Below are 26641 nucleotides of genomic sequence, written 5' to 3'. Positions count from 1 at the left end.
TTGCACAGCTTGGCAGCGAATCTGTTTGTGAAGCTGTCCTGGGAGGAGCTGTCCGGGCCACAGGCTGACTTCAGGCCAGAGGAGGCACAGCCCGGAGTGAGTGCCCCACGGGTCCTGGCCGCCTGCTCCCCTCCCAGAGGGTGGTGGCGGGACTGGCCCCGGGCCGCGTGGCACCAGGGATTCCTTCATTCCTTCAGCAAGTGTGCGTTGAGGTCTCCTGTGAGCCAGGCACTCATCCAGGGCCGTGGAGAGAGCGATGAGCAACAATGATAATGCCCCGGCCTTTGTTGAGTCCACCTTTTAGTAGGAGGAGACTGATACAAACAACTAGAGTACACAGATGTCTGGAGGTGTTACATACCACAAAGATGGGAAAGCAGGGTCAAGGAAAGAAGCCCAATGGAGATACGTGTGCTGTTTTAAAGAGAGTGGCTGGCGAAGGCCTCTCTGATATGGTGACCTTTGAGCAGAGCCCTGAAGGAGGTGAGGGAGCCATCCATGTGTATGTCTGCAGAAGAGTGTTCCGGGCAGAGGGAACAGCAAGTGCAAAGGCCCTGAGGTAGGGTGTTTGAGGAGCTGCGGTGGTCCTCGCGATGAGGGTAGAGTAAGCCATGGGGAGAGAGGATCTGAAGTCAAGGAGGTAGTAGGGAGCACGTCCTATAGGGCCTTGTAGGTCAAGGTGAGGACCCTGGCTTCCACTCTGAAGGAGGTAGGAAAGCATTTGAGGGTTTGAGCAGAGGAGTAACCTGGCTGCTGTGTCGAGAACAAAGCATGTGGGGTGGGGGGTGGAGGTGGAAGGAGACGAGTCAGGGGCTAGTGTAATGGTCCAGGTAAGAGGTGATGATGGTTTGGAGCAGGGCGGCAGCAGGGGAGTGGCGAAAAGTGGTCAGATTCTGGACGTATTTGGAAGGTAGAGCCAATGAGGTTTGCTGATGGGCAGGATGTAGCTGTGAGAGAAAGCAGGAGTCAAGGACGAGTCCGAGGGTTTATCCTGAGCGCCTGGCAGGCTGGAGCTGCCCTCGGGTGAGAGGGGAGCCTGGGAGGAGCAGAGGTGGCCATCAGCGGTTTGGCGTGGATGTTAAGTTCAAGATGCCAGGAGACCCTGGAGCGGACAGGCTGAGTGGCTTGCTTCTGGGCAGAAGTCTGGAGCTCAGGAGGGCTGGCGACATTGCTGTAGAGATGGTCTTAAAAGCCACAAAACCGGTGAGATGGCCCAGGGAGGCACAGGGCCAGACGAGGTCAGAGTCCCGAGCCTGGGAGCGTTTGGAGGTCCTGAAGATAGGATTTGAGTAGAGTCTGACCCCAGAGCCCCTGCCCTCGGCTCTGATCTGGAGTGAAACACAGGCCTGGAGTCCACCGCGCTCCTGTGGGCTCTGTGCCCTCCTTGACCCAGGGGCACTGCCCGGTCAGAAATGGGGGCGAGGCCCTCATCCCACTTTACGCGCGTGGAGTCACCTGCGGGCCAGCCCTGCCGTGCAGGTGCAGGTGCAGGTCTGTACGTCCGGCCGCCTGTTGTTTGCTGCTTGAGGACAGGGACCTGGGACTCTCTTTGGCTCCTTGGTCCCCAGCAGCGCAGCAGGTGTGGGTCGCCTGTGTGTTGAGTGGCGGAAAGGATGAGCGACTGTTTCTGTGAGCTGGTGGAGGTGAGCTTGACCCCTGGAGCTAGGGAGGGTGAGTCAGAGTCACAGAGGGGCTGGACGCCAGTCTGCGTGCGAGTCCTCCAATGGTGGGACCTGGTCTCACTGTGCCCCAGGCCACCTTAAGTGCTGCTGGGGTGGCCACTTGGGCTACCCGGGCGTTTGAGGATGAGGCAGTCCTGCCTCTGCCTGGCTCTCCTCGAGGCTTTAGGTCAGCTCGCTGAGTGGCCGGGAGCAATCCTGGGCCTGCCTTTGGCTCCCTGAGATGCTTGGGGTGGAGGGGAGCTGGGGAGGTGGGTCCCACCTGTGCCTGCTCCCCTCCCACTTCCAACTGCAGGCTTCCCCGCGAGGCGCCCTCCCTGTAAGCCCCCGCTCCTTCTGGCCTCTCTGCCTGCGCCTGGGCCATTTCTGCAGCCTGGACCATCCGTCCTGCCCTTGCAGCAGCTCTGTCAGATTGCATGGAGTCATTTCCTGGTCCCGCCTCATCCTTCCCGGGGGACTTCGGGCAAGTCGCTCTGCCGACCTGAGCCTCAGCTTCCCTGTCTATGGAATGGAGGGAACACACCCAGCTCTTGGGTTTGGTTCCAGCATGAAAATACTAGAGCCGCGCTGTACCGAATTGCTGAGAGGTGGGCTTCAGATGGGGAAACTGAGGCTCAGAAAGGTGAGGGGTGTCACAAAGTCAGTGCAGTCCCCTTCCAGCCTCCAGGTGTGTGTGCCATGGGGCCCCATCACAGTGGCCACTCAGGATGTGGCCGAGGATCTGGGACCCTCCGGAGATGAGGGCGGGCAGCTCAACCAATAGTAGGAGGGTGTCACCGGGCCCTTCAGCTTCCTGACTCCCCTTGCCTGGCTGGGTCGCTGGGGACAAAGGGGTTAATGTGCCTGGGGGCTGTGACGAGGAGGAGGAGGAGAAAGAGGAGGGGCTGGGGTCCAGTCTGGCAGCAGCCCCCTTCACAGGAGTCCAGCAGCTTCTCCAGGCTGGCTCTGGTTTCCCAGGCAACAGCCCCCAGGGGTCCCCTCTGCCCAGAGGCCTCCTCCTGGGGGCTGCTCCCCACCTGTCCTGCCTGGGCGTCATTGACCCAGGGGCACCCCTGGGAGGTCGAAGGGGAAGGGGAGGCGGGCGGGGGACGCCAGCTCTGGGCCCTGGACAGAGCCTCCATTGTCTGAGGCTTCAGCCACGGCCCGCAGCCAGCAGGGTGCGCCTCTCAGAGCCTCTCTCCCCCTTCCCGCCTTAGGAAGCCCATTGAATGGTCTGGCGCCCACCAGGCGAGGGAAGGAACTGGCTCTGTTGTCCCTCTTGCGTTGTTCTTCGGAGGCTCCTGCCGTGGGCTGGGGAGGGCCTGGGAGAGTGCCCCCCCACTCACCCCTGCGCTCACGCCACTTGCTTACTCAGCACCTGCTCTGTGCTGGGGTCCCCTGAGGACCAGCCGGAGCCTCCTGCCCTGGCTTCCCGGCTCGCAGCCCGGTGACTCCCCGTGCAGGAGCTGGGCAGCCTTGGGAATGTCCCTCAGTCTCTCAGCCTGGTTTTCCTCGTCTGCTAGGGGAATTAAATTAACAAAAACTGTAAAATGTTCAGCACGGGGCCTGGTGCATGGCAGTGTCAGGAGACGTCAGCTATTATCATTTCGAAGATGATAATTTTGTGATCTCAAGGGAGACAAGGGTCACAAAGGTCAGGGCTGGTATTCTGATGGATGGCCGGCCCGCACTCAGTTGAGAGTCTGCACAATGGCATAGCCGTCTTCCTCCAGGAGCGGCAGGAGCTCTGGGAAGGGAACGAACCTTTGTTAAGAACCTACCAGCATCGTCAGACGTCGTTTCATTTACATCCGCATCTGACGGACAGGACAGGAGGCAGGGAGAGGTTGAACGCCTGCCCGGCGTCTCACCACTGGGGATTCGGCGTCTGAGCTGGATCTCTCGGACCCCAGCCTCAGCCCTTGCCACGCATCTCCCATCTCTCTGTCCGGGGCTCTGAGTTCTGGTCGTGTTCCTCCTGCTGTGGCTCCACCGATGTTTTCTGGGAGCCGTCTCCCTCCGGAGTCTCCAGCAGGTGGCCATGAGGGCCTCCGAGGGCAGAGCTGGGGGCGTCCGGCGCCCTGCACACAGTAGCTGCGGGTCCCTCTTCCTGGTCGGGCCCACTGTCCAGCTTGCATCCCCTCTGCTTCCCCCCGGCTCTGGTTTTCCTGGACAGGGCAGCGGACACCTGGGAGGGCAGAGGTCCCCACCGGGGCCCATGGCCCTCCGTTCTTCAGGCAGGGAGCCCCAGGCCCAGGGACGCCCAGCCTCACGGGTTCCACGGTGAGCAGATCCCAAGCAGATGAAGGTTCTCAGCTTCTGGGTTTAGTCCAGTTCGGCAGCCGTTGTCTGGCGTGTCGGCCGGTGCTCCAGTCCCCGGGATGAGAAGAGGCCACAGTCTAGCGAGGGGACAGTTATCACAGAGGCCGTACGTGTCCCAGAATCACCTGAGCTCTTTGAAAATAGAGTTTTCAAGCTCTGCTACTGAACCAGAATTGGGGGCCTGGGACACTTTTTATAAAGCTCCACAACCAGGCTTGGGGACCACTGCGTGAGATGGATCTGGGGAGGCCTCACGAAGGACAAACCGGGCCTGGGTTTTGAAGGTTGAGAAGGAGTTTGCTTGCTGGTTATGTGAGAGAATTCTGCTTGGACAGAACAGACAGCCTGAGCAAAAGGTCCAGAGATGTAAAAGAGGTCGTCAAGGTCATGGGCCTGAGACCCTTTCCTGAGAGCTGGAGCCAGGCACGGCAGCTGCTGGGACTGGAGGTCAGTGGGGAGGAGGGGAGCATCGTGGAGGGCCTTGCTTAGGACCTGGACTTCCTTCTGAAGGCAATGAGGGAGAGTCCGGGGGTGTGTGTCGTGGAGCGGTCACTGTGGCAGCAGAGATGGGGTCGGGTCGGCCAAGAGCACATTGGCCAGGGCTGGGAGCCAGAGACCTCTGGGAGGGTGCACCCCCTCGTGGAGGAGCTCCGGTCCTGACCAGCGCAAGCCCTGGGCCTCCTCCCCTGTCCTGTGCTTTTTCCCTGGCTTCCAGGAATCAGACACGGGTGCCTCTGAGGCCTGGTTTGGGATGGGTGCCTGGGCCCGAACCTGTTCCTTGTCTCCCTCTATGCGAGGCTGGGTGGCAGCCACCCTTCTAGTGAGGCTGCCCGGCTCGGATGTGCCAGCATCTGCTGCTTTCCCAGCTTCCGGGACTGACTTCTTGCCTGCCTCGACCCCCACCGCTCTCCCCGGCCCCACCAGCCTCTCCCCAGAGGCCGGCCTCCCCGCTCCTCCGACGCCCCCCAGGTGTGTTTCTCCAGGCCGCGCTCAGGAAGAGGGACTGGGGTGGGAGATGGCTCAGGATGGGGGAGTTTCACAGGCTAGGGAGGAGAGGGAGGGAGTGGGGCCGGAGCTGGCTGGGGAGCATTTCCTACTGGGCCTCTAGGCTGGGTGGACTTTGAACCCCAGAGGGAGGAAGAACTGGTAAGTGCTTGCTTTCTTAAATTAGAGCCAAGAAGACCCCTGCTGTGGTGAGCAGGGCTGCGAGGGTGGAGGGAGGTGATGATGCTGGGTGGTCAGGGTCACTGAGCTTATCCTCTGGGGCACACCCTCAGCCCCAACCTGCTCCTCTGCGTCTCGCCCTGTCAGCGTGGTTGAAAATCTTCCTGCAAGTCGTTCTGCAGGGTGTGGCTGGAAAGAGCACGGTTCAGTTCAGGGGCTGCCTGCCCAGCCGGTCTTGGCTGTCCTTTTTAAAGATTTTATTTTAGGGGCCGGCTCAGTGGCGCAGCAGTTAAGTTCTCACGTTCCGCCTCTCGGAGGCCTGGGGTTTGCCGGTTCGGACCCCGGGTTCGGAACATGGCACTGCTTGGCAAAAAGCTATGCTATGGCAGGCGTCCCACATATAAAGTAGAGGAAGATGGGCACAGATGTGAGCTCAGGGCCAGGCTTCCTCAGCAAAAAGAGAAGGATTGGCAGCAGTTAGCGCAGGGCTAATCTTCCTCAAAAAAAAAAAAATAAATAAATAAATTTAAAAAAAGGAAAAAAAAAGATTTTATTTTATTTTATTTTCCTTTTTCTATCCAAAGGCCCTTGGTACATAGTTATATGTTCTTGGTTGTGGGTCCTTCTAGTTGTGGCATGTGGGACGCCGCCTCAGCGTGGCCTGATGAGCGGTACCATGTCCGCGCCCAGGATCTGAACTGGCGAAACCCTCGGCTGCCGAAGCAGAGTGCGAGAACTTAACTACTCGGCCACGGGGCCAGCCCTTTGGCTGTCGTATTTAAAGAGATGACCCCTAGGAGAAGAAAATCTCTTATAGCCCTGCCACCCGAGCACAGCACTGTTAATGTCACAATGACGACAGAGCTCCTGTTCCCGAGCGCTCACTCTGTGCGGAATACCTCGCACATGGCACTCCGCCCTCGTTGCATCGGCCCGGAGCCCTGTGCACAGACAATTGTGAGAAAGGTGTTAGTGAACTGCCGGCGCGTGGCCGAGCTGGGATTTGAACTCAGATCTAGCACCTGATCGCGTCCTTTTAACCACGGCCGTCGCGATTCCGCCTCTCCAGTACCGTGGTGCTGCGGGCAAGTCCCTCCCTCCTCTGGACTCAGTTTCCACATCCGTGAAAGCAGAGCTACACCGTCTTGTAGCTGCCTTCTGGTTCCGACACGCTGTGATGCTTTTGGGATAGTCTTCTTTCTAGAAAGGAGGCTGCTTATTTTCATTCATCTCATCATAATGCTCACTGTAGAAGATCTGGAGAATTCGGAAAAACAGAAAGAAGGTACAGAGAAAATCTGTGACCCTGCTCCTGGAGCAGACACCGTTAACATCTCAGTGAGGCTCCTTCCTGTCCTCCTTGTCCGCGTGCTTTCAAACACAGCGGGATGCCCGTGGTTCTGTCCTCCCTGGGCCACTGCTGGCTTCCGTCCCTCTTCTTCACCAGCTGGACGGCCTCTTTCGCCACCGTCCCGGCAGGAAGGTTCTGAATTGCTTTTCAGAGAGAGGTTCCTTTCAGGGGCATTGCAACACACTTCTTTTGGCTCAGACTCCCACCTTGGAAGCTTCTCGACCACGCCTAGCTCAAGGAGACTTAAAAATCAAAATAAGAAAGGAAACAGCTGAATGACTTCTCCTGTCTGCTCAGCGCTTTCGCACCCGTGCCCCGGCTCCGTGCGTGTGGCGGCCTGTGGGACCGACTGGGCAGGGGCGGGATGCCCACTGTGCCCGGGTGGAGGGCGGGTGCAGAGAGGCCTGAGCTCACACGGGGAGGATGGAGAGGATGGGGCAGAGCCCAGCCAGCAGGTGGACCCGCTGCCCAGCCCGCTGCCCCCAGGTCCCCACAGCTCGAAGCTTTAGGCTCTCGGGGTCCCCCCGTGAACCTCCCTCAGGGCTTACACTCCTGGGGTGCAGAGTCCAGACAGAGGGTCCTATTTGCTGTCCTGCATTGTGTTGACCAGTGCTGCCTGGGGCTTTGCGGTTGGCCTCAGGTGTGCTGCTGGGAGCCCCGGGGGCCAGGTTGTGGGACCTCCACTTTACAGACGAGGACACTGAGGCTCGCCTGCCAGTGGATCTGAGATTCCCACCTGGGTCCCCAACTCCCAAGGCGGGGCTGTGGTCCTCACAGCTGTGCCACGAGTGTAATGACAGTCATAGACCAGTGTGTCCCAGGGACCCTTCCGTGAGCTTTACACGTGTTCACTCTTAATTTTCTTAATAACGCTGTGAGGTGGGTACTTTTTAATCCTCGTTTTGCAGATGAGTAAACTGAGGCCTGGAGCTGGCGTTAAGCAGCTACTCAGTTGTCAAGGTGTCATAGCCCCTGAGTGCGGGGACCCTGGTGGTGTCAGGTCCCTTGAACTCTTTCCTGACTATTGGGCCACCAGGGCCTCTGGCGGTGGCAGTGGGCTGCTCTGAGCCATCCCTGCTTCCTCACCCACATCCTTCTGAGACTAGGGACATGTTTGTGGAAAATTGTGGCCACAGGCCCATGAGTGAGCACGGGGCTCACGGGTCTGTGTCTGTGCTTGGGGACCTCCCAGCCCCAGGTTAACTTGTGGCAGGTGCCCCCAGATTCCAGCCCCGAAGTCCAGGGAGGCAGTGATTAAAAGGAGTGAGACCGTGTTTGGGGTCAGTGCCCCTCATAGAATCCTAATGTTGTCACCTTGTTCCCTTGTCTCTGTGACCTTGGGCAAATCCTCACTTCTCTGAGCCTTGGTTTCCTGTCTGTAAATGGAACGATGCACATATGGCTTCGAGCTCCGATTGTGTCGGTGTCTCCCTTCCTTCCTAGGGACAGCCCTGGGCTTGGGGTGGAGGGCGGGAGTCGGCCCTGAAGGGTGCGGAAGAAGGGCAGGACACCTGACTTTCTGGCTTGGAGGGAAGTCTCCTGGGTTTCCGCATTATCAGAAAGTTGTGTTTAAGGAGCAGTTTGCACATGAGCCTGGGCTGGTGCCTCCTTTTTCTTTCTGTAAAATGGCTCTGAGTCCCCGGCTCCCTCCAGAGTGGTTCCGAACGGGCGCACGGGGCTGGGGAGCTGCTGGAGGATGCCGCGCACTCTCGTTTGAGCTCTCCACTCGCAGGGGTTCCGCGGACATTTTCGTTTGCTTTCCCAAGCCCTTTGCTGAAGATAACATTTCAGTCCTGAGAGTTTTCAGTGTGGGGCTAAAAGGCACTGTCACACGCGTAGTGGAGAGCAGTGTGCCTCTGTCAGAAGGGAAATGCAGTTCTGTTCTCTGACCCAGCAGATCCGTCTCTAGGAACGCGCCCTGCAGGTTCACGCGTCCGTTTGCCCGAGGCCCTGTGTGTGCAGGACGGTGGTCCCTGTCTTGTTTATACCACCAAAAGCCTGGAGAAACCTCAGCGTCCTTTGGCAGGGATTACGTCAATCATGGCGTATCCCCCCAAAATACCTGCAGCAGGTGGAAAACTGAGACTGATGCCCATGTTCTGAAATGTCGCCGAGGTTCTTAAGCAAAAAACGTAGCCGCAGCACAGTGTGCTTCCTCCTGCATAAAATGAGGCACATATCCAGGTGCGAGCTGGCGATACCTGGGATAGTTCTGGAAGGATCTTAAGGAACCAGGAACAGTGGTCACTTCCAGGGGATCAGGGCAACTGGGGTGGGAGGGAGACTTCCTTTTCATTGTACCCCCTTTGTCTTGTTTGGGTTTGGGGAGGCACTAGACATGGTGGTTGCTTAATGAGCACAGACTCTGGGGCCCATGGCCTGGGTTCAAACCCTGGCTCTGCCACTTCCTAGCTGTGTGATCTTGGGCAACTTACTTTAACCACTCTCGGCCTCATTTTCTCATTTATAATTTGGATTAATATATGTTAATATTATTTGTAGGGGCCGACCCTGTGGGTGAGCGGTTAGGTTTGTGTACTCCGCTTCCGGCCCCGGGTTTTGCCAGTTTGGATCCTGGGCGTGGACATGGCACCGTTCATCAAGCCATGCTGAGGCGGCATCCCACATAGCAGAGGCAGAACGACCTACAGCTAGAGTACACAACTATGTACTGGGGGGCTTTGGGGAGAAGAAGGGAAAAAAAGAAGATTGGCAACAGATGTTAGCTCAGGTGCTAATACTTAAGAAAAAAATTATCGCTAAAGTGCTTAGAATAATGTCTGTAGGCATGTAGTAGGCACTAAGTGAATATTTGCTGTTACCAATTAATTGCTATTTACATGCATTCCATTTTTGTTTAGGAAGCCAGTTAATAAAAGTAAAGGTGGGCCGTCCGGTGGCGCAGTGGTTAAGTACGCACTTTCTACTTCAGTGGCCTGGGGTTCACCAGTTCGGATCCCTGCAGCCCTTTCATTCCTTCCACCCGTGTGCCATGGCCCGGCGGCCCCTTGCCAGCTGGCCACCCCCATGGGGCAGGATGGGGAGAGACAAAGAGAGAGTGAATGGCCTTCAGCGAGGCCGCAGGCGGGGCCTGGTGAGAGCGGCCGGACTCGAGGGAGCCGTGGTTACTGGGCAGCCAAAGGAGGAAGTGTCTGGCCATGACGGTTCAGGCGTGATCCAGCTTCTGGAACCCGGGGGCCTGAGTGTGATCCTGGTCTGGAGGGGGCTGGAGCCTCACCTGTAAGCCAGAGGGGACGACGGGGGTAGTCTAGCTGGACCCACCAGGCTCCCGAGGGTCCCTTAGCTTGGGGCTTTTGCTTCCTTTTGGAAGATCTGAGGCTGCGGGGCTTTCTGGGAAGATGGGGTTATGGTCCCGCAGCTTCTGGTTTTCTGGGTTAATGATTCATGATGAGTGGGGGCTGGGCCCTTTCCGGAGCTGTCCTGTGCTCCCAGAGCTGCTGAGAAAGGAGTGTGAGAGCCGGCAGGCGGGAACGCACAGGTCGTGAGCTGGTGACCACCCTTCTCTGTTGCCAAAACATCAGCCTTGAATGCCGTTCGATTCGATCTCTGGCTTCTTTTCACAGGCGAGCGGCTGGGACGGCGCTGGTCTGAGCTCGACCTTGTCTGATGGCTTCCTCCAACCCTCCTGCACAGGCTGCCAGAGGTACGGTACCCCAGGCTTCCTGCTGTCCCTCCTCCGAATGGGCCACTGGCTCTGGAGCAGGCCGACCCGTGTGAATCCTGGCTGCGCTGGCCGCTAGCTGTGTGCCCTTGGGCAAGTGACTTCACCCCTCTGCCTCTGTTTCCTCATCTGCAAGGTGGAAATGGTAATTTCCTCCTCACAGAGTAGGCTCCAGACGGGGCTTGATTCTTTGCCTGTCTCCCAGAGATCCCCAGAGAGAGGGGCAGAGCCCATCTGGGGATTGCACTGTGCTGGGGGGTGAAGCTTATGAATTGGGGGTGGGGCCCTGACGGTTGAGGGGAAGGGGCTGGGCTGTCCATCTCCATCTGTTAAGGTACTAAGGTCAGGTCGACTAGCAGTGGTAAGGTGGCCAGAAACGGCAAAAAAAACAAAAAGCGAAAAAAAGAAGAAAAATACCTACTTATGCTAAAAAAGCGATTTGTCATTTATCTGAAATTCAATGCGATGTTCTGTATTTTGTCTGGCAAGCCTAGCAGTGGGGCCTTGCAGGTGGAATCCAGGCCCCACCCTGGAGGAGCCGGACCCCTGCCGTTTCACCCACTGGGCCCAGCTTCCTGTCCTCTCGTCCCCCCTTGGGGGAGGCAGATAGCAGAGTGGTCACGAGCCAGGGCTTCTTCACCAGCCTGATGCTGCCACTGACACTGGGAGCTTAGCTGAGTAACTTGGTGTCTCTATGGCTCAGTTTCGTCACCCATAAACACAGGGTAGTAATGACACCCTCTCCCCTGTTGTCGCAAGGTTTAAATATATGTAATGCCCGGTGTGTGGTAATCAATCGCTCAATGAATGGGAGCTGTGATCACTGTGGGGTGTCGGCAGGACAGGCTGTGTGTGCTCTGCTCTGAGCCCCAGGCAGAGTCCAGGGAGTCGTGTCTTCCTCCGGGTTCTTCTCCAAAGGGTGGGGGGCCGGCATAGTGGGCCTGCCTTCTCCACCATGCTGGGTGGCCTCCCAGGTCCCCTGCCTCCTGGACTTGCTGGGGCTGGCTCTCCCGAGGATGGGGCGTGTCCAGGAACGTCAAAGGCGTGTGTGGCCAGCTGCAGTGGTGCCACCTGCACAGATGGGTGGGACGGGTGCAGTTCAGCTCTCAATTATCCAGGGAGGGGCCTCCCGATTTTTCCTTCTGATAAGGATAGATGTCTGACTGCCTGCGTCTCTGGAGCCTGGGAACAGAGCCTTGGGGACGAGCGCGTCTCCTGATTCATGACCGTGACTTTGGGGCCCAGAATGCCCCCCTGCTCTGGCCCCTGCTGCTGTGAGCACCCTGCACCCTTTCTCCCCCCGACCAAGAGGGCCAGACATGGAGAGTGAGAACAAAATCGTTTTGTGATTAAATGGATTCAGTTCCATTCAGCAAACATGCGATGAGCATGTATTTTTCCAGCTGTGTCTGATATTGCCGCCTCGTATCATCTGGTCCAACCAGGCCCTTTGCCATTTTCCGATCCTTTGAGAGCTTCTCCTGGTCTTACCAAATGAAATTCACATTCCCCCAAACACCTCTTCAGCCACCTTAGAGCTCCCTTCATCCTTACTCCCGCCTTCAGCTCCGCTGGGTCACTTGCTGTTCGTTCTCTGCACCTGCTGTGGCATTTAGCCCGGAACGCGGCCCCATGCGAGCCCGTCAGACGTTCGCTCATCCTTCAAGGCTCTGTGCAGGGCAGCCTTGTGCCCGAAGCCGCACGCAGTGTTGCGGCGGGCTGAGCCCCCTTGTCTCTTCCAGCACCGGCTCAGTCTCTGGGGTTTTAGGTTTTCCTCCTCCCCTATCTGCCTGCCTCACCACGCGTTGAGCTCCTTCCTGTTAAGGGGCCCTATCTGACTTCTCCTGGACCCCCTGGCGCAGGGGCTGCTGGGGACAGTCCCTGGGATGCGGGCATGGCTGTGTTGATGGATGTGCTCACTGGAGCCACTGTCCTCTTAAAGGGACAAGGTGCAGAGGTGACCTGAGTCCCTGGACACAGCCTGTGCGCCGGGTGGCCTGTGAGTGGGGAAGGCCTGCCCACCTCACCCAGAGTCAGGGGCTGGCCTGAGACTCAGGACAATCATCATAATAATAGTGATGATGATGATGATGCAACGACGATGATGATAAGCAGAGTCATCATCGCAAGAATAGCTGCCCTTTAGTGAGCCTCCTCCTGGCCCCAGGTTTATGGGTGTTGATTCATTCCACCCTCCCAACAACCCTGTAAGGTAGGTACTATTATTGTCCTCATTTTACAGATCAGGACACTGCAGCTCGGAGGGGTGGATGAGCTTGACGCTCACACAGCCGGACTATGGGAGAGCTGGAGTCTGGACCCAGGTGGTCTGACTGAAACTGTAGTTACTACAATGGTGCCAGCCAGGTGCAAAGGGAAACCCTCCCCCATCGCCTGCCCCGCAGATTCCAGAGGGCAGGGACCAAGGCACTGAAGCCCCCCTTGGTCAGGATGGGCCAGTTTTGGTGGTGGCAGCCTCACAGGGAGATGACATATAGTAAAGACTGGAAGAAGGTGACAGCAGGAGAAGATACCTGAGGAAGAACATTCCGGGTCCTGAGACTGAAGGTGCAAAGGTCCTGAGGCAGCAGCACGTCTGGTCCATCCATGATACAGCAAGGAGACCCATGTGGCTGGACTGGAGGGAGCGAGGAGAGAGCAGTAGGTGATCCTACACACATATTATGTATCCATAACTGAAACAGGTGTCAAAAACCACGTCAAAAGTAGTACCAAATGTGATTTCATTAATATTTTAATACAATAAGTTAAAATGTCTCAAATAAGCAATTCATAACAAACGAAAATGCCGCCTGGGAATCCCCTAATTGATTTCATGACCCGCCAGTGGGCTGAGAACTGTGATTTGAAAACCGCTGATCTGGCTTCCGACTCAGGAAGCCCCTGGGTTCCTTGTTGATTCACCCCCACGGGGCCAGGGGTCCAAGGGCTCACGCGACTGGAAGGGGAGCTGAGACAGATCTGGGTTCAAGTCCGGCTCCCCACTTCTTAGCGGTGTGACTGTGGGCGTATCACCTGACCTCTGGAAACCTCGGTGGCCTCACTGTATATAATAGGGGGTTGTGAGGCTGGAAGCGGCAGCCGTGTGGGGCACATTTCAGAATTGGCTTCTCTGCACCCAGAGAAGGAGCCTGTGCACAGGCCACAGATCTGCCCAGAGTCCACTGCTGCTGACGCCGGCCCCCGGGTCCCCAGAGCTCCCAGGAGGGGGGCTGGCCCCCACATCAGTGGCCCCGTGTGGTCACCATCCTCAGAGGAAGCTGGGGGAAGGGGCTTCTTGAATTTGATACATTTGTACCTAAAATGTTCTGCTCCAGAAACCCCCAGGTCCCTGTGGGGGAGGAGTTGGATTCTTCTGGGCACAGAGACTGCTGGAATCGGCTGTGTCCATCTGTCCGTCTGCTGGTCCCTCCCTCCATCTCTCTGCTCCGTCCACCCCCCAACTCACTCATCCACCCACCTGAGAGCGCCTGCTGGGGCTGGGTCCGCGTGGATGAGGCGGCCCTGTGCTCGAGCATCTCAGGCCGGGAGGGGCAGGAATGACAGCAGCAGATGTTCTCGGGTCACCCTTACACGTGCCAGGCCCTGCGCCAGGTGCTATAGCTACCCCGGCCGTTCTCAACTGGGGGCCATTATGTCCCCCAGGGGACATCTGGCAGTCTGGAGACATTTCTGCACAGCTGCAAGGTGCTACTGGCGTCTAGTGGGCAGAGGCCAGGAGTGCAGCTTCACATCCTGCCGTGCCCCCACGACAAAGACCACGTGCCCCCATGTCAACAGCGGTGAGCTGAGAAACCCTGACCCACATCTCAGTTTACACTCACATTAGCTTATGGGGTAGGTGCTGTCTTTATTCTCCAGTTTACAGAGGAAGAAACCAAGGTTCAGAGAGGTGAAGTGACTTGCGCAGAACCACACAGCTGGTAGGCAGCCCAGACAGGACGGGCTGAGCCCAGAGCTCATGCTCTGCACCGTATGGCATGAGCCGCGACAGGATGGCCCCGGCCAGCCAAGGAGGGCTGGTCAGCCTCATAGACTGTTAAAACCAGACCACACTGCCCTTTGGTTTTGGAGCCGGTTTGTGGGAAGGGGGAGTGGCTTAGCGGACTTGAGGTTCTGTTCAGGCTCAGATTCTAGGAGAGATGCTCTTTAGAATAGATAAGCCATCTCTTCACCCATTTAACGAGAGTCGCCTAGTTCCTACGCTGGGCCAGGCCGGGACCTGTCCCCTTAAAGGGAACAGTAGGAGGGCCTGCTCTTAGGGATCCGAGATTGGCAGGGGGAGCCCAAAGCATCCTTACACATTCTAGGAACAGATGAAGAAACAAAGGGCAAAGACAGGGAAGGGGGCCAGGACCGCCTTCACTTAGGGTGGTGGGGGCACTCCCTGCTAAAGCTGAGCTTTGAGGGGTGACAGGAGGACGTGGCCATGAAGGGGATCTCCCAGGTAGGAGAAGCAGGGTGTGAGGCCCGGCCGGGCAGACCTCCACGCTGGGAGCACGGCCCTCTATCTCTACCCCTGGCCAGTAGGCGCCCTGGAGCCTGAAAGCTGGCTTCCTTCAGGCTCCAGACTCTTCCAGGCAGCTGTGTTTCACACCGCCACGCAGACCAAATAAAGTGCAGCATGCAGAACGAGCCTGTATGTGCCCATTCCTACATCCGCAAAATGCACAGACACGCATGCACACGGAAACACGCAGGAAGATGTGTGCCCACATGCACATGCGCAGATGCATTGAAAAAGCCCCTTCTCTTACAAAATAGCAAAATAGAAAACAAGAATATGAAAGACCTACAGTCAACTTCAGGTGTGTGTATGCTTACCATGGACGCTTTCTCCCTCCCCTCTGTCCACTGCCTGTCTGCTCAGACCCCCAACCCAAACACAGAACCCAGCAGAGGCACAGGAGGGCCACTTGGCCTGGGCACGGGTTTAATCTAGTTTCTGGGAACTGCCCTTGGGTCCTCACTCAGACCTGAGCTGCTCGCATAACCTCCCTTGACCAAACCCCGAAGAGGAGACCCTGCAGCCGGCTAAACGCCTCCCTCCCTTCCAGGAGATCAGCTGGTTCCCGGAGGCCCAGGCACCTCCCCCGAGGCGGAGGACGACCCTGGAGAGGCCTTTGAGTTTGACGACAGTGACGATGACGAGGACACCAGCGCTGGCCCAGGCGTCCTAGGGGTTGCTCCAGAGAAGGATGGAGCCGCCCCTCTGATCCACTTGGACTCCGCCCCTGTCACTGGTAAGGTGTTCTGGGAGCCTCGGGTGCTCCCATTTCCGGGCCTCTGGGGCTACAGTGAGTTTAGGGCTGGGTGGAAGCTCCAGGCCCCCAGTGATGCCTGTGGCCTCTCCGCTGTCCCCAGAAAGCAGGAAGGGAAAAACCGCTGGGAAGAAGCTGCATTCCATTGCTTCCCCTGGGAACCGGAGATTCCTAGCGTTCCTGTAGCATGTGGCCCACTTGGGCCCATCGTAAATGGAAGTGGCCTGGCTTGTGCTTTGGACCCAGTTGTGCCCAGGGCTCGTGTCTGTGCAACACCCCCACCTCCCTGCAGCTTCTCCCAGGCAATCACCCCAGCCAGAGGAGCAGGCTCCCAGAGCTGCCCCCTCCCGTCGGCCATGGGGAGCCGGCGGCCTTGGGGGCGGAAGGGCCCTGATAAGGCTGGTGTTAAATGGCAGCTTCTGGACTCTTGATTCTGTCATCTGGGAGAGACTCGGGACTGGATTAACAGGAACTTCCCGCAGGCTTGGGGACAAGGGGTTCCTTGAGGAGCTGGGGGGTGGGGGGCGGGCGCAGGCCCAGAGCAGGCAGGGCGGCTGGTTCCGGTCAGACTTAGGATGTGGGCCGTGGGGGTGGGGTGAGGTGGTGCAGGCAGGACAGGTAGGAGCTTAATGACAGTGCAGTGGCTGGGGGAAGGGAGGCAGGCACCCAGCAGGCACCCAGGCCGCCAGGCCCTGTCTCTGCCCCCCAGGGAGGCTGGGAAAGGGGGCGGGGATGGGCTGAGTCTATCTGGCCAGCCTCTGGCCTGACGGGCTCTCCCTCTCCTCTTCTCCTGCAGACCCAGACCCAGCGGCTGCACCGCCCCAGACAAAGTAAGTGAGCCTCGTTCCTTTGCTTTGGCGGCAGGAAAAAGAGGGGCCCCTGGGCGGGAGGTGTGGGAGGGGGCGCTGCGGCCCGCAGGGCCCCGCACAGGCCTTTGCCTAAGGAGGACACAGTTCCAGATCCCTGGCCCAGAGGAAAGAGGTCACTGCCTAAACTCATGCTACTCCTTCCTTTATTTTGCCCACAAGCCTGTGAAACAGCAGAATGCAGGCCTGGCTCCACAGCCTGGCTGTGCCCCTTGTTAGCTGTGTAGCTTGAAGGAGTCGCATAAACTCCCAAGTGTCAGTCTGTTCTTGTGCAAAATGGAAACAATGCAGTTCCCACCCCACTGGGTTGCACCCCCGATGCTTGTCTCTGCCTTCACTGTTTGTTTTGCCAACACCTCCATCCCCTGTGACTGTCGTTGGAGACTCTGCCCTTCTCTACCTGGGAGCCTGTGTGATCAGGGCGCCTAGTGGCTAAATGCCTGGATGCTGGCATGCCCGCCTCGGCCTCCAGCCCCAGCCCCGGCCGTGGGTCCCTGTGTGTCACAGTTCTCTGGGCTTTGGTTTCTCATCTGTAAAATGGGCCACTGCCTCCTCCCCAGAAGAACAAAGAACCAGCCTTGCTTGATCAAGGCACTTGCTTTTAGCATGTTCTCTGTGGTCCTGGGTGGTCGGCTCGGGGTGGAGTGTGCGTTGGGTGTGGAGGCTGTGAGAGCTGAGGCCTCTGGGAGCTTTGTTCCCTGCTGCTCGCCGCCTGGCTTTGGGGACCTGGGTGCTCAGAGAGTCTTCTTCTAAGGGAAGTGTTAGTGGTGGATCTAGGTCCTGGGGTTTATGGCCAGGGACCCCGGGGTGGGGGGAGTGGTATTTGAGGCTCCCAGTGCCTTCTTGGTGTGCGCTGAGACGGGGCTAATTCCCAGGCAGGTGTGGCCCAGCTGGAGGTCTCAGAAATGTAGATTGTGGCCGGGGCACCTGGAGCCAGCGGATGGCAGTCCTGGATTCAAATCCAATGCCAGGAGTCCTGATATGTGCTCATTTGCCATCTGGAGTGGGCTGACCCTGCCACTGTGTAATTAAGGCCAGGAGTAGGGGCCCGTGGCCTCTCCTCCCTGATTAGCACCTGATGTGAGTCACAGCCCTGCCCCTGGGCTGAGGAGTTCTGAGATGGCTGTGATCTCCCAGCGATTCTAGCCCTCCGGGGTGGGCCAGGAAGGAAGCTGCCAGAAACTCAGTCTGGACAAGTGGACAGCAAAGGAACCCCAGGGAACTGGGACACTGACCCAGGGGGCCCAGGCAGGCGTCTTGGCTGAGCAAGTGAGTGTGAATTCACTGGTGGGAGAGGGGAGGGCTGGGGAGGTCCACATGGAGGAAGCCACTCAGCAGAGGCTGGGGTGGGGTGGGATACCGTGTGGGCAGCCAGCAGGTGCACCCCTACCTGGGGTCCGGTGCTCTTGATTCTCTCAGGCCACCCTCCTGGAGACCCTGTTCCCAACCTTGGGGTCAGGAGTGTGGCAGCATGAGCTGTCCCTGCCCGCCTTCTCTCTGTGTGTCCCGGAGACCTGATGACTCTGCAGCCAGATCGTGTGCCTGGCCAGTGCCTGGTGCCACGCTGGGGCCGTGATGCAGCGGCTCCTACAGAGCTGGTGCTGTACGGTGTTGTGTTGTTTTCATTAGCCCACTGGGTCAGGACAGCTGAGAGGGGCCGGGCATTTCCGAGAGAGGGGCGAGCCCCTGCCTTTGACCCACTGCCTCCTGCTCTGCCCCCCAGTGCCACCCTCTATCCTCACCCTGGAGCTGCTCCAGCCCCCTTGACTCCATCTCCTGGGGGCATGGGGGCGTGAGCTGTGGACATTCCACTCCCTGCTCAGCCCCTCACTAGCTGGGTGGCTTTGAGCTGCCTGGGAACCTCTGTGAGCCCCAGTTTCCCCATCCGTAAGATGGAAATAATAATAACCACCTCGAAGCTTCATGAGGAATAAGTGAGGCTGGTTGCGGGAAACACCAGCTGTTCCTAAGTACGCACTTCACATTCACTTCTGCTCCCGCCTCCTGTCTGGTTTGGATGCTTCCAGTATGACGGGGCCAGAGGGGCCGAGACTGTGTGCCCAGGGCCTCGGACTCCGGACTCCAGGGCTGGGCCTGGATCACTGGGGCAGCATCTCACCATCGCCAGGCGTGAATAAGCATCGCTGGGAAGTCCCCTGAGTGGGGCCACGTTCACGGCACACGAGGCCCTGCAGAGCGTTGATCACCAGCCGTCCTCAGAGGCCTCCATTCCAGCCCCTTAATTTGACAGATGGGGACAGTGAGGGGCGGGCTTGCCCAAGGTTGCACAGTGAGGCTCTGGCGGCTTCCTGACTCCCTGTCCAGTGCTCTCGCCGCTGCTCCCGGCTTCTTTCCCTCCCTCCCCGGGCTCCATTTACTTAAGTTCCAGCTGCTTCCCTGGGTGATTCCTGTGGGAGAGAATCAGTGCAGATCACTTTCCTTCTACTTGTTTTCCAAGAGAAAGGAAAAAAAAAAATCTTGATTTTCTTTTTCTTTTCTTTAACTTCCCCAAAGGTAGTCACCAAGCAAACACTGCTTTGCAAAAGGCAATCTCCAAGAGGAGGACGTTTCACCTCTTGTCACTGCATTTCCTCCACGGCTCCTGCCCTGAGGTTTGGAAACGGCCCTGGGCTGTCCTGGCTGCCCACCTGGCCTCCAGGGAAGTGGGCTCGGGTCGCAGGCACAGTTAGAACAACAGCCCACATCCGGGCCGGGCTGCCTGCCGCCTCCAAGTGACCTCCCTCCCATCAGGCTCATCTTTGCCTCCAAGTGACCTCCCTCCCATCAGGCTCATCTTCGGCAGTGGCGGGAGGGGAGGGGGCAGGGCCAGGCCTCATCCCCACTTCCCAGCGCCCCAGGCAGGAGCGAGGTGGGGAAAGTGAGGGCTGGAGTCCGAGTCTTCCAGGGCCTCCGGTCCCTGAGCCACACAGAGCTGGCTCCAAGTCTCGCTCTGCTCCTCACTAGCTGTGCGTCACTGGGCAAGCTTCTTCCCGTCCCCAGCCTCACTTTCTTAATCAGTAAAATGGGGATAATAGATCTGCTTTCTTGCCCGGCTCTGTGAGGTGTACATAGGTTAATGTTTACGCAATGCTTAGTCTGGCCGGCGCGTTCTGGCTGCTCCAAACCTATTTGCTGTTGTTTTTCTGGGCCCTGGTTTAGATTCGTTTTAGAGGGAGCTGGTTGGGCAGACAGACAGACAGACAGACCTGGGTGGGATGCGGCTCTCCCTGACCCGCTACCCCACCTCTCCGAGTCTGCACAGGAAGCGAATCCCATCTGCTGGGGGTGGTAGAGAGGCTGACCGAGGCTGACCGGCAGTCCAGGGGACCTCGGCAGGGACATTGGGCCCACCTCTGGCTGTAAGCCCTGTGGACTTCCCAGTCCCTTCGCCTGCTTGGCTGAGTTGCCCAGAGGAGGCAGCCAGGCTGCTGCGGGGTGAACAGAGCTGCTGGCAGTTGCTGGGGGCGTGTGGTGCTGAGGCCGGTGGGGGGGGGGGGGGTGTGGGCAGTTTTAGGGTTGGGCCACCCTGCTCAGCAATCCCAAGGAGTGAGGGTGGCTGGGATGTCGTCTGTCCTGCTGCTGGGCACAACCAACCTTCCAAGTGCTCAGCCTCCAGGTGGCACTTTCCCTTTCCTCAGTGGGAACATTGGTTACCAGATAACAATAACAATGGCAAACAATAATAGTAAGAAGAATGACCTTGCTTGTCTGGGTACCAGACACCGAGCTACATGCCCAGTCCTGTTTGCTCCTCCTGTCTCTAGGCTGTAGGTACTGCCATCACCCACATTACAGGAGGGGAAATTGAGCCTCAGGGAAGTTGAGGGGGGCCACGGTTCCATATAGATAGTACCTGATCATTCAGAACAGAGACCAGAACCAGGGCCTCGCCGACCGGAGGCCAGGCGTCTGACCACTCACTACGCTACCCTCCAGGGACACGCTGCGGACTGCAGGGCCAAGCCCAGGCTTTGGCTCACGGGGGAGGGTGTGGCCGGCTCACAGGAATAATCCGACTGTGTGTGTGTTTATTGGGGTAAGCATTCTGCCTGCTAGGAGACGCTCTCTGAGCTCCTGGTGGAATGTTCCACAGACCCCACCTGGGGAGCCAGAGTGGCCTCACTCTGCCTGTGTGTGATCTGGGTGAGGCCCTTCCCTTGAAATGGGAGCAGCCCCCTAGGAGACGGGGACTGTTGATTATGCTCGTTTTGCAGATGAGGAACTGAGGCTTAGGGAGTTGAGGTGCTTTACCTGAGATCTCGTGGAGCTGGTCAATGGCAGGGCTGGAGCTCGGCTGTCTGGCCCCACAGCCATCTGGCGGAGCCGGCAGGGTTGGCCTTTCCTGGTGGACTTTGCAGCCCGCACACTTACAGCCTCCCCGCGCTCTCGCTGGGGGAGTCGTGCCTAAAGAGCAGTCCTGAGTGCCCCGTGCTCGCAGGGAACAAGGGCGTGCGCGTCGCAGGCTCCCCATGTTTTCCCTGGACTCAGGCTGTGCCTCTCAGCTCTCTGCACTGGCCGTGGACTCTGGCGCCCTCTGGAATTGTTTGTTTTTGCTGCCCAGTTCTGTTGCCATCCCAGAGGGCCCCCCCCCCGGCCTCAGCATTCCTGGTGGGTCAGGCCTTTGGCTCCTGGCCCTGCTGCGGGTACTCTCAGAGGCTCCCTGGAGAAACCAGTCTTCCTCCTTCCTGGCCTTGTCCAGACATGATGGACTGTGCTGTCCACTGGCCAGCGTCTCGCACCTGGGCCTGGATCCTGAGGGAAGCACTTGGTAGCTGGACTCCCGGAAGGGCCAAGGCCACCCATCGTCCCTGGACGTCCCAGGTGCTGAGAGGATCAGGCCAAGAGGAGGCCAGGCCCAGGGAGGCAGCATTTGAACAGGGTGAAAACAGGGCACCAGAGGGCCTGCCTGCAACCTGGCCGTGGCCTTGTGGCTTCTGAGGCTGATGGGCATGGGGAGCGTGGGGGCTCTTGGGAGGGGCAGCTCGACAAGGCTGGGGGAGCTCCCCGCCCCGGAGGGAGATCTCCCTGGGGAGTCGGTCATGGAGTTATGGCTCAAGGCTTTGCAGACCACTGCAGACCCAGTCCGGGTTGTGTGGAATCCAGGGCTTGTCCTAAACTGGCCGTTCCCGCCATCTGGAGCATTCATAGCCTCCTGGGTCCTGTCCTGCAGCGTCTGAGTGGGACCCGAGGCCTGGCAGAGATCAGCTCCCCTAGTGGAGTCCCGTATGGGAGGGACATGGGGACAGCCCTCTTTTTCTATTAAAGACCTGTCTCTGGCCCCTTGCCAGTCCCTCACTTGGAAAAGCTGTATTTTGTTTTTGTTTTTCTCTTTTCCACCCCTGGTTTCAGGTGGTTTCCATGTCAGAGCTGTGAGCTTTGGCTCACAGACCCTTTGCGTACCCGGTATAAAAGCCACACGGTCTCTCCCCTGAGAAAGGTACCCGTGGCCCTTCGCTGCATCGAGTACCCCTTTCAGGAATCCCGTGACGTCCCTCCCTGCGTCCTACAGGCATAGGACTTGGCCTTACTCATCTCTCATCTGTGGTGCCTGGCGCAGGAAGGCGTGATGCTGATAGTTCATATGTGCACGGACTTTACAGTTTATGCAGCTCTTCCATACACATCTTGATTCTCGCAACTGTGGTGGGCAGAATAACGCGCCCTCCCCCAAAGATTACCGTGTCCTAATGCCCAGGACCTGTGAGCACGCTACCTTATATGGCGAAGGGCCTTTGCAGATGGGATTAAGTTAAGGATCTTGAGGTGGGGAGATTGTCCTGGATGATCTGGGGGCTCCGGTGGAATCACAAGGGTTCTTATAAGAGGGAGGCCGGAGGGTCAGAGTCAGAGAGATCGAAAGATGTCACACTGCTGGCTTTGAAGGTGGAGGAGGGGGCCACGAGCCAAGGGATGCAGGCTGCTTTCAGAGGCTGGGAAAAGACAAGGGGACGGACTCTCCTCTTCAGCCCCCAGAAGGAGCACAGCACTGTCTTCTACACCTTGCTTTTAGCCTAGTCAGACCCATCTTGGACTTTTGACCTCTACAGCTGTAAGGTAATGTATTTGTGTTGTTTGTTTTTAGTCACTAAGTTTGTGGCAGTTTGTCCCAGCAGCAGTAAGAGACTAATAAAACAGCCCTGGAAAGAGGGAATTGCTTTGGGTCACATTCTGCAGACCCAGAGAGATGCAATCACTGGTCCGAGGGGGCTGGGATGGCAGGCAGGGGCGCTTGGGCTCAAAGCCAGAGGGCAGGGGCTCTGGTTATCTTCCTCTGTAGCCCCCTGCCTACCCAGGACAGTGCTGGGGCCCACCCTTGGCTAGTATTCTGCCAGCTGGCTGGGACTCCCCCTGCCCTTTGCCTCCGTCCTCCATCCTTCCATCCTACACATCTTTACTGAGCGCCTCCAACATGCCAGGCACTCCAGAGCCCCAGGCAGACAGCTCCCGTCCTCGGGGGCTGACATTCCGGGTCAGATTGTACTATTTGATGTGGCTGGCTGTGTGTACGGGCTCCATAGCCACATAGTAATACATGCATTCAGCGCTTATTATTCACCAGGCCCTGTTCCAAGGGCTTCGCCTGCCCCATCTCATTAATCCTCGCAACACTCTTACAGGTGGGCACGATTAGAATCCCCACGTTACAGATGTGGAGTTGGGCACAGAGAGGACGCATCTTCAGCCTAAGGTCACAGAGCTGAGATGAGGCAGAACCAGAGTGAAACCCAGTTGGCTTTCAGAACCAGTGTTCAAACCCCCTGTGCTCCCATCTCCCGCGTGGATCTGGCTTGGATCTGCCCCATCTGTACCTTAGCTCCCTGACCAGGACCCGCCCACGGCTGCATCTGCCTAACCCTCCGTTTCTTCTCTAGAACGGGAAATCAGATGTAAGGATCAGATGTCCGTCAGTGAGCTGCTCTTTGTCACTGCCCCCAAAGGGTGCGGCCTGTCTGGGGCAGACTGCGGGGCACGAGGGCCCCCCACTGGCGGGGGCATTGCTTAATGTTTCCTGAGATGTGTTTTTCTCTCTTTCTTTTTCTTAGTCATATAGGTTTATTGTAGAAAAATTGGAAAGTACGGAAAATGGTGGGCTAAAAGCAAGCTCTCTTTCTGCGCTGTGTGTTTCTGTCCAGCTCCTTTGCTGTGCACATGTGCGAGTGTACATGGGTTTTTATAGAACTGTGGTTTTACTGCACATGCTGTTTCGCGGCTCGCTTTTTGACCTCATTCTCCATTGTGAGTATTTTCCCACGGGAACCTGTGTTCTACGACACCCCGCATGGCTCTTGATACGTTGTTTCTGGGGATGCAGTGCCTGTCCGTGGTCTGACCGCTGAGCCTGGGCCCTCGAGATGTCAGCAGGGGAGGTGGCGCGCCCAGAGCAGAAGGCCGGATGGGGTCTGGGTGGGCATCTATGGCTATGGGGCCAGGCTCTTGTGTTGAGATGGTGAGGGCCTTGGTGCTCACTCCCCTTTGGGAGGACTGTGTTGTGGGTACCAAGTCAGGGACCTCTCCTCCCCTGGGGCTCCTCACCCCTCTAGCCATCCAGTAAGTGGATTTGTGACCATGCGTGGGGTGGCATAGGACAAACAGACTGGCTCCCCAAACCCTTCTGTATGTGAGCGATGGCCGGGCTGCAGTGGGAAGAGGTGAATGCATGCAGGTGGGAGGGACCCTGTAACTGGGGAGGGGGAAAGAGGTACCCACCAGGAGGATTTATCGTATGCTCAGACCCTGTGCCTTTTGTATTTACTCCTTACTAGAACCCTAAGAGCGAGGTACTGTTGCCCCATTTCACAGATATGGGAACTGAGGCAAAGAGAGGCGCTAAGTGCCTTACCTGCCTTATCTCGTCGTGTCTTTGCAACAGGAAGTAGAAACGATTATTCACCCCGTTCCGCGGCAGCTCTGGGACATTGAGTGACTGTCCTGGTACCCAGAGCTGGGTGGCAGAGCTGTGGTTTTATCCCAGGTCTGTTGGCTCCAGAGTGTCTGCTTCTTGACATGTCAAATTGGGCAGCAGGCTCCATCTGGGCTTAAAGTTTTTGCTTCTTCTGTGTCTCTTGGATTTAGGGGTGGTGGGGGGTGATGCTCTGAGTAGGGCCACCCTGGGCAAGCCCTGCTGCCATGGCCCTCTGTACGCTACAGATTGGGTTCGACTCAGGTCTTATAAGGCAAATGTTGTTCTGGTCCTTTCTAGTCCTCAAAGGTGGAGTTCTTTCTCCTTTATATTTTTCATGCCTCGTCCTGGAAAAGGCCCCCGGAATGCCTCGTGTGTGCACGTGTGGGCCCCGCTGGCTGGGAGTCCTCAGACTGTTCCGGTTTTGGGGGTCTTCTCCCTGACTATTGTGTAGCTTCTGGGAAGGGACCCTGTGGCATCTGCTGTCCACGGAGACTCGCTGAGAAACAGGCCTGTCCCAGCAGCGGCAGGCCGGGCACTGCCATTCTCCAGAGTGGAGCATTGGTCGTCACTGAGTGTCCACTGTGTGCTGGGGCTGACAGAATGGGGCCACCCGGACAGAGCAGGTCCCTGTTGTCCCAGGGTACTCTCTCTCCCCTCGTCCCTGGCCGCTTGTCTCTAGAGAGGAGGTGGGCGCAGAGGGTGGTTTGACTCCGTGGTGGCCTTCTGATGGACCTGACCTGAGCCTGGTCGCGAACACTGTCGCTGAGCTGGGGGGCCTGGGAGAGATCCTTCCATCTGTCTCCTGCATCCTCTTCATCGTGGAGCTCCTCCTTCTCTGCTCCCCTCCATAGACTCGGCTCCTTTCCTTTGCATCTAGGTGGCAGTGGCCTCACCTTCTAAGTCTGGTGTCATCCTAGTTCTCTGGCCTTTCCTATGTAAGCTGAGAGGCATTACAAGTGCAGGAAGCTCAGATAAGAATGCGATAATGGGCCTCCTACTGCTTTTTGTGGCTCTTTTCTTACCTGGAACCTTTGAGGAGGCCTGGCAAGGAAGGAGCGTTGGCTCACAAGGAGAATTACACTCTCCAGCCAGGCAGCAGCTGGGACAGGCTGCCCCCCCCGGGTGGGTCGTGGCCTTGGGCAGTGGGAAGGGGCTGGGAGCAGGAGGGGCGCTGCCAGCCTCATCTCTTGCCCTGTGCTCCTCTTCCCTCGCCTGGGAGGCCTGCTCTCCATCGCGGTCGCGTCTGCTTGGGGACACCTGCTCCAGTCGGGGGCAGGAAGTTCAGGTCGTTCTTGGCAGCAGTGGCCGCCTGGGACGGTTGAAGGCCTCTGCCCTCGGATTGGCAGACGTGGCCTTTTTTTGAGCCTGGGCTTTAAAAAGAACAAAGAAAAGACTTTCACCTGGAATAGTTTCAGATTTGCAGAACAGTTGTAAAGGTAGTCCATATGCCCCCGTCCCCCGCCCTGCCTGTGGTTAACACCTTACACAGCCACGGACGGCACATTCGTCAGAACTGGGAATACCAATCGCCCAACGCCACACTTTGTGCAGATTCACTGGGTTTTCTACTTGTGTCCTTTTTCTGTCCCGGGACCCCATCCAGGATCCTGCATTTAGTTGTCATTTCGCCTGCCCTGCTCTGTGACTCTCTCAGTCCTTCCTGGTTTCCACGATCTCGCGAGCCTTGGGGAGCAACGGGCAAGTATTTTGTAGAATGTCCCCCGATCCGGGCTTGCCTGGCGTTTTTCTCGTGACTAGACCGGGGTTCGGGGTTGGGGTAAGAACACTGCAGAGGTGAGGCACCTTCTCATCACGTCTCTCAGGGGTGCACGATGTCCCCGTGATGTCACTGGAGGTGTTCACTTGACGGCCGGGTTAAGTGGTGTCTGCTGTTCCCCAGCTGTCTCCCTTCTCTGCGTCCTGCCCGTCCTCCGGGGTGTGTGCGATTAAGCTCTGCCTTCCTCGCAGGGTCTTGTGAAGCTTGGCAAGTCCTTGCTTCTCACAGGAGGTGGGGTCCCCAGCCCTAGCCTCCATCTTGCACGTGGGAGAATGAGGGAATGGGGATTCCGTGGGGTCTGTCCTGGAGGAAAGATAGGGTGCCCTTGCCCAGAGAGCTCTCCATCCTTGTCACTGTGAACACATTGGATCTTTACGCTCTTGGAAAGCAGAGGTCAGCCCTGCATGCCTTCTAAAGATGAGGAGACGGAGCGGGAAGGGGCTGGTCCAAGGCCCACCCAGCCGTGGCCTCCCCAGCACTCCTGACTCACCGCCCTCATGGGTGCGTGGCTCCTGGCCCTCAGTGCCCGCTGCTGCCCTGGTGAGGGGCTGCCGGACGCTTCAGGGACCGCCATCTTGTCCCTGCTGGCCCCCGGCACCCTCCCTCTCCCTCCCGGTTCACTGGCATTATTCTCGG

General features: G+C 57.9%; 1 protein-coding gene and 1 long non-coding RNA gene across 16 annotated transcripts in view; one reads left to right on the top strand and one right to left on the bottom strand.

The window, feature by feature from the left end:
- Positions 1-26641, top strand: part of ARHGEF10L (Rho guanine nucleotide exchange factor 10 like) — a 155058-nt gene that overhangs the window by 39438 nt on the left and 88979 nt on the right. For 12 of the 15 annotated variants that reach the window (XM_014836171.3, XM_070510924.1, XM_014836162.3 and 9 more), the window contains exons 2-4: positions 10080-10159; positions 15256-15441; positions 16256-16289. In XM_014836171.3, the coding sequence (XP_014691657.2) occupies positions 10123-10159; positions 15256-15441; positions 16256-16289 (257 nt within the window). In that variant the 5' untranslated portion in view covers positions 10080-10122. Of the gene's footprint in view, positions 1-9599; positions 9736-9970; positions 9995-10079; positions 10160-15255; positions 15442-16255; positions 16290-26641 lie in introns of those variants that run through there. The other 3 variants (XM_070510928.1, XM_070510917.1, XM_070510918.1) reach the window with 2 other exon arrangements.
- On the bottom strand, positions 490-26639 carry LOC139045362 (uncharacterized). The gene is made up of 3 exons (XR_011503601.1): positions 20577-26639; positions 12712-12815; positions 490-6737 (listed from the first exon to the last, which is right to left on the bottom strand). It is a non-coding gene; the product is annotated as an uncharacterized lncRNA (long non-coding RNA).

This window comes from Equus asinus, chromosome 5 (assembly GCF_041296235.1).
Source record: "Equus asinus isolate D_3611 breed Donkey chromosome 5, EquAss-T2T_v2, whole genome shotgun sequence".
NCBI classification, from domain to species: Eukaryota; Metazoa; Chordata; class Mammalia; order Perissodactyla; family Equidae; genus Equus; species Equus asinus.
Note: the sequence above shows the minus strand (reverse complement) of the source record. Positions and strands in the feature narration are given on the sequence as shown.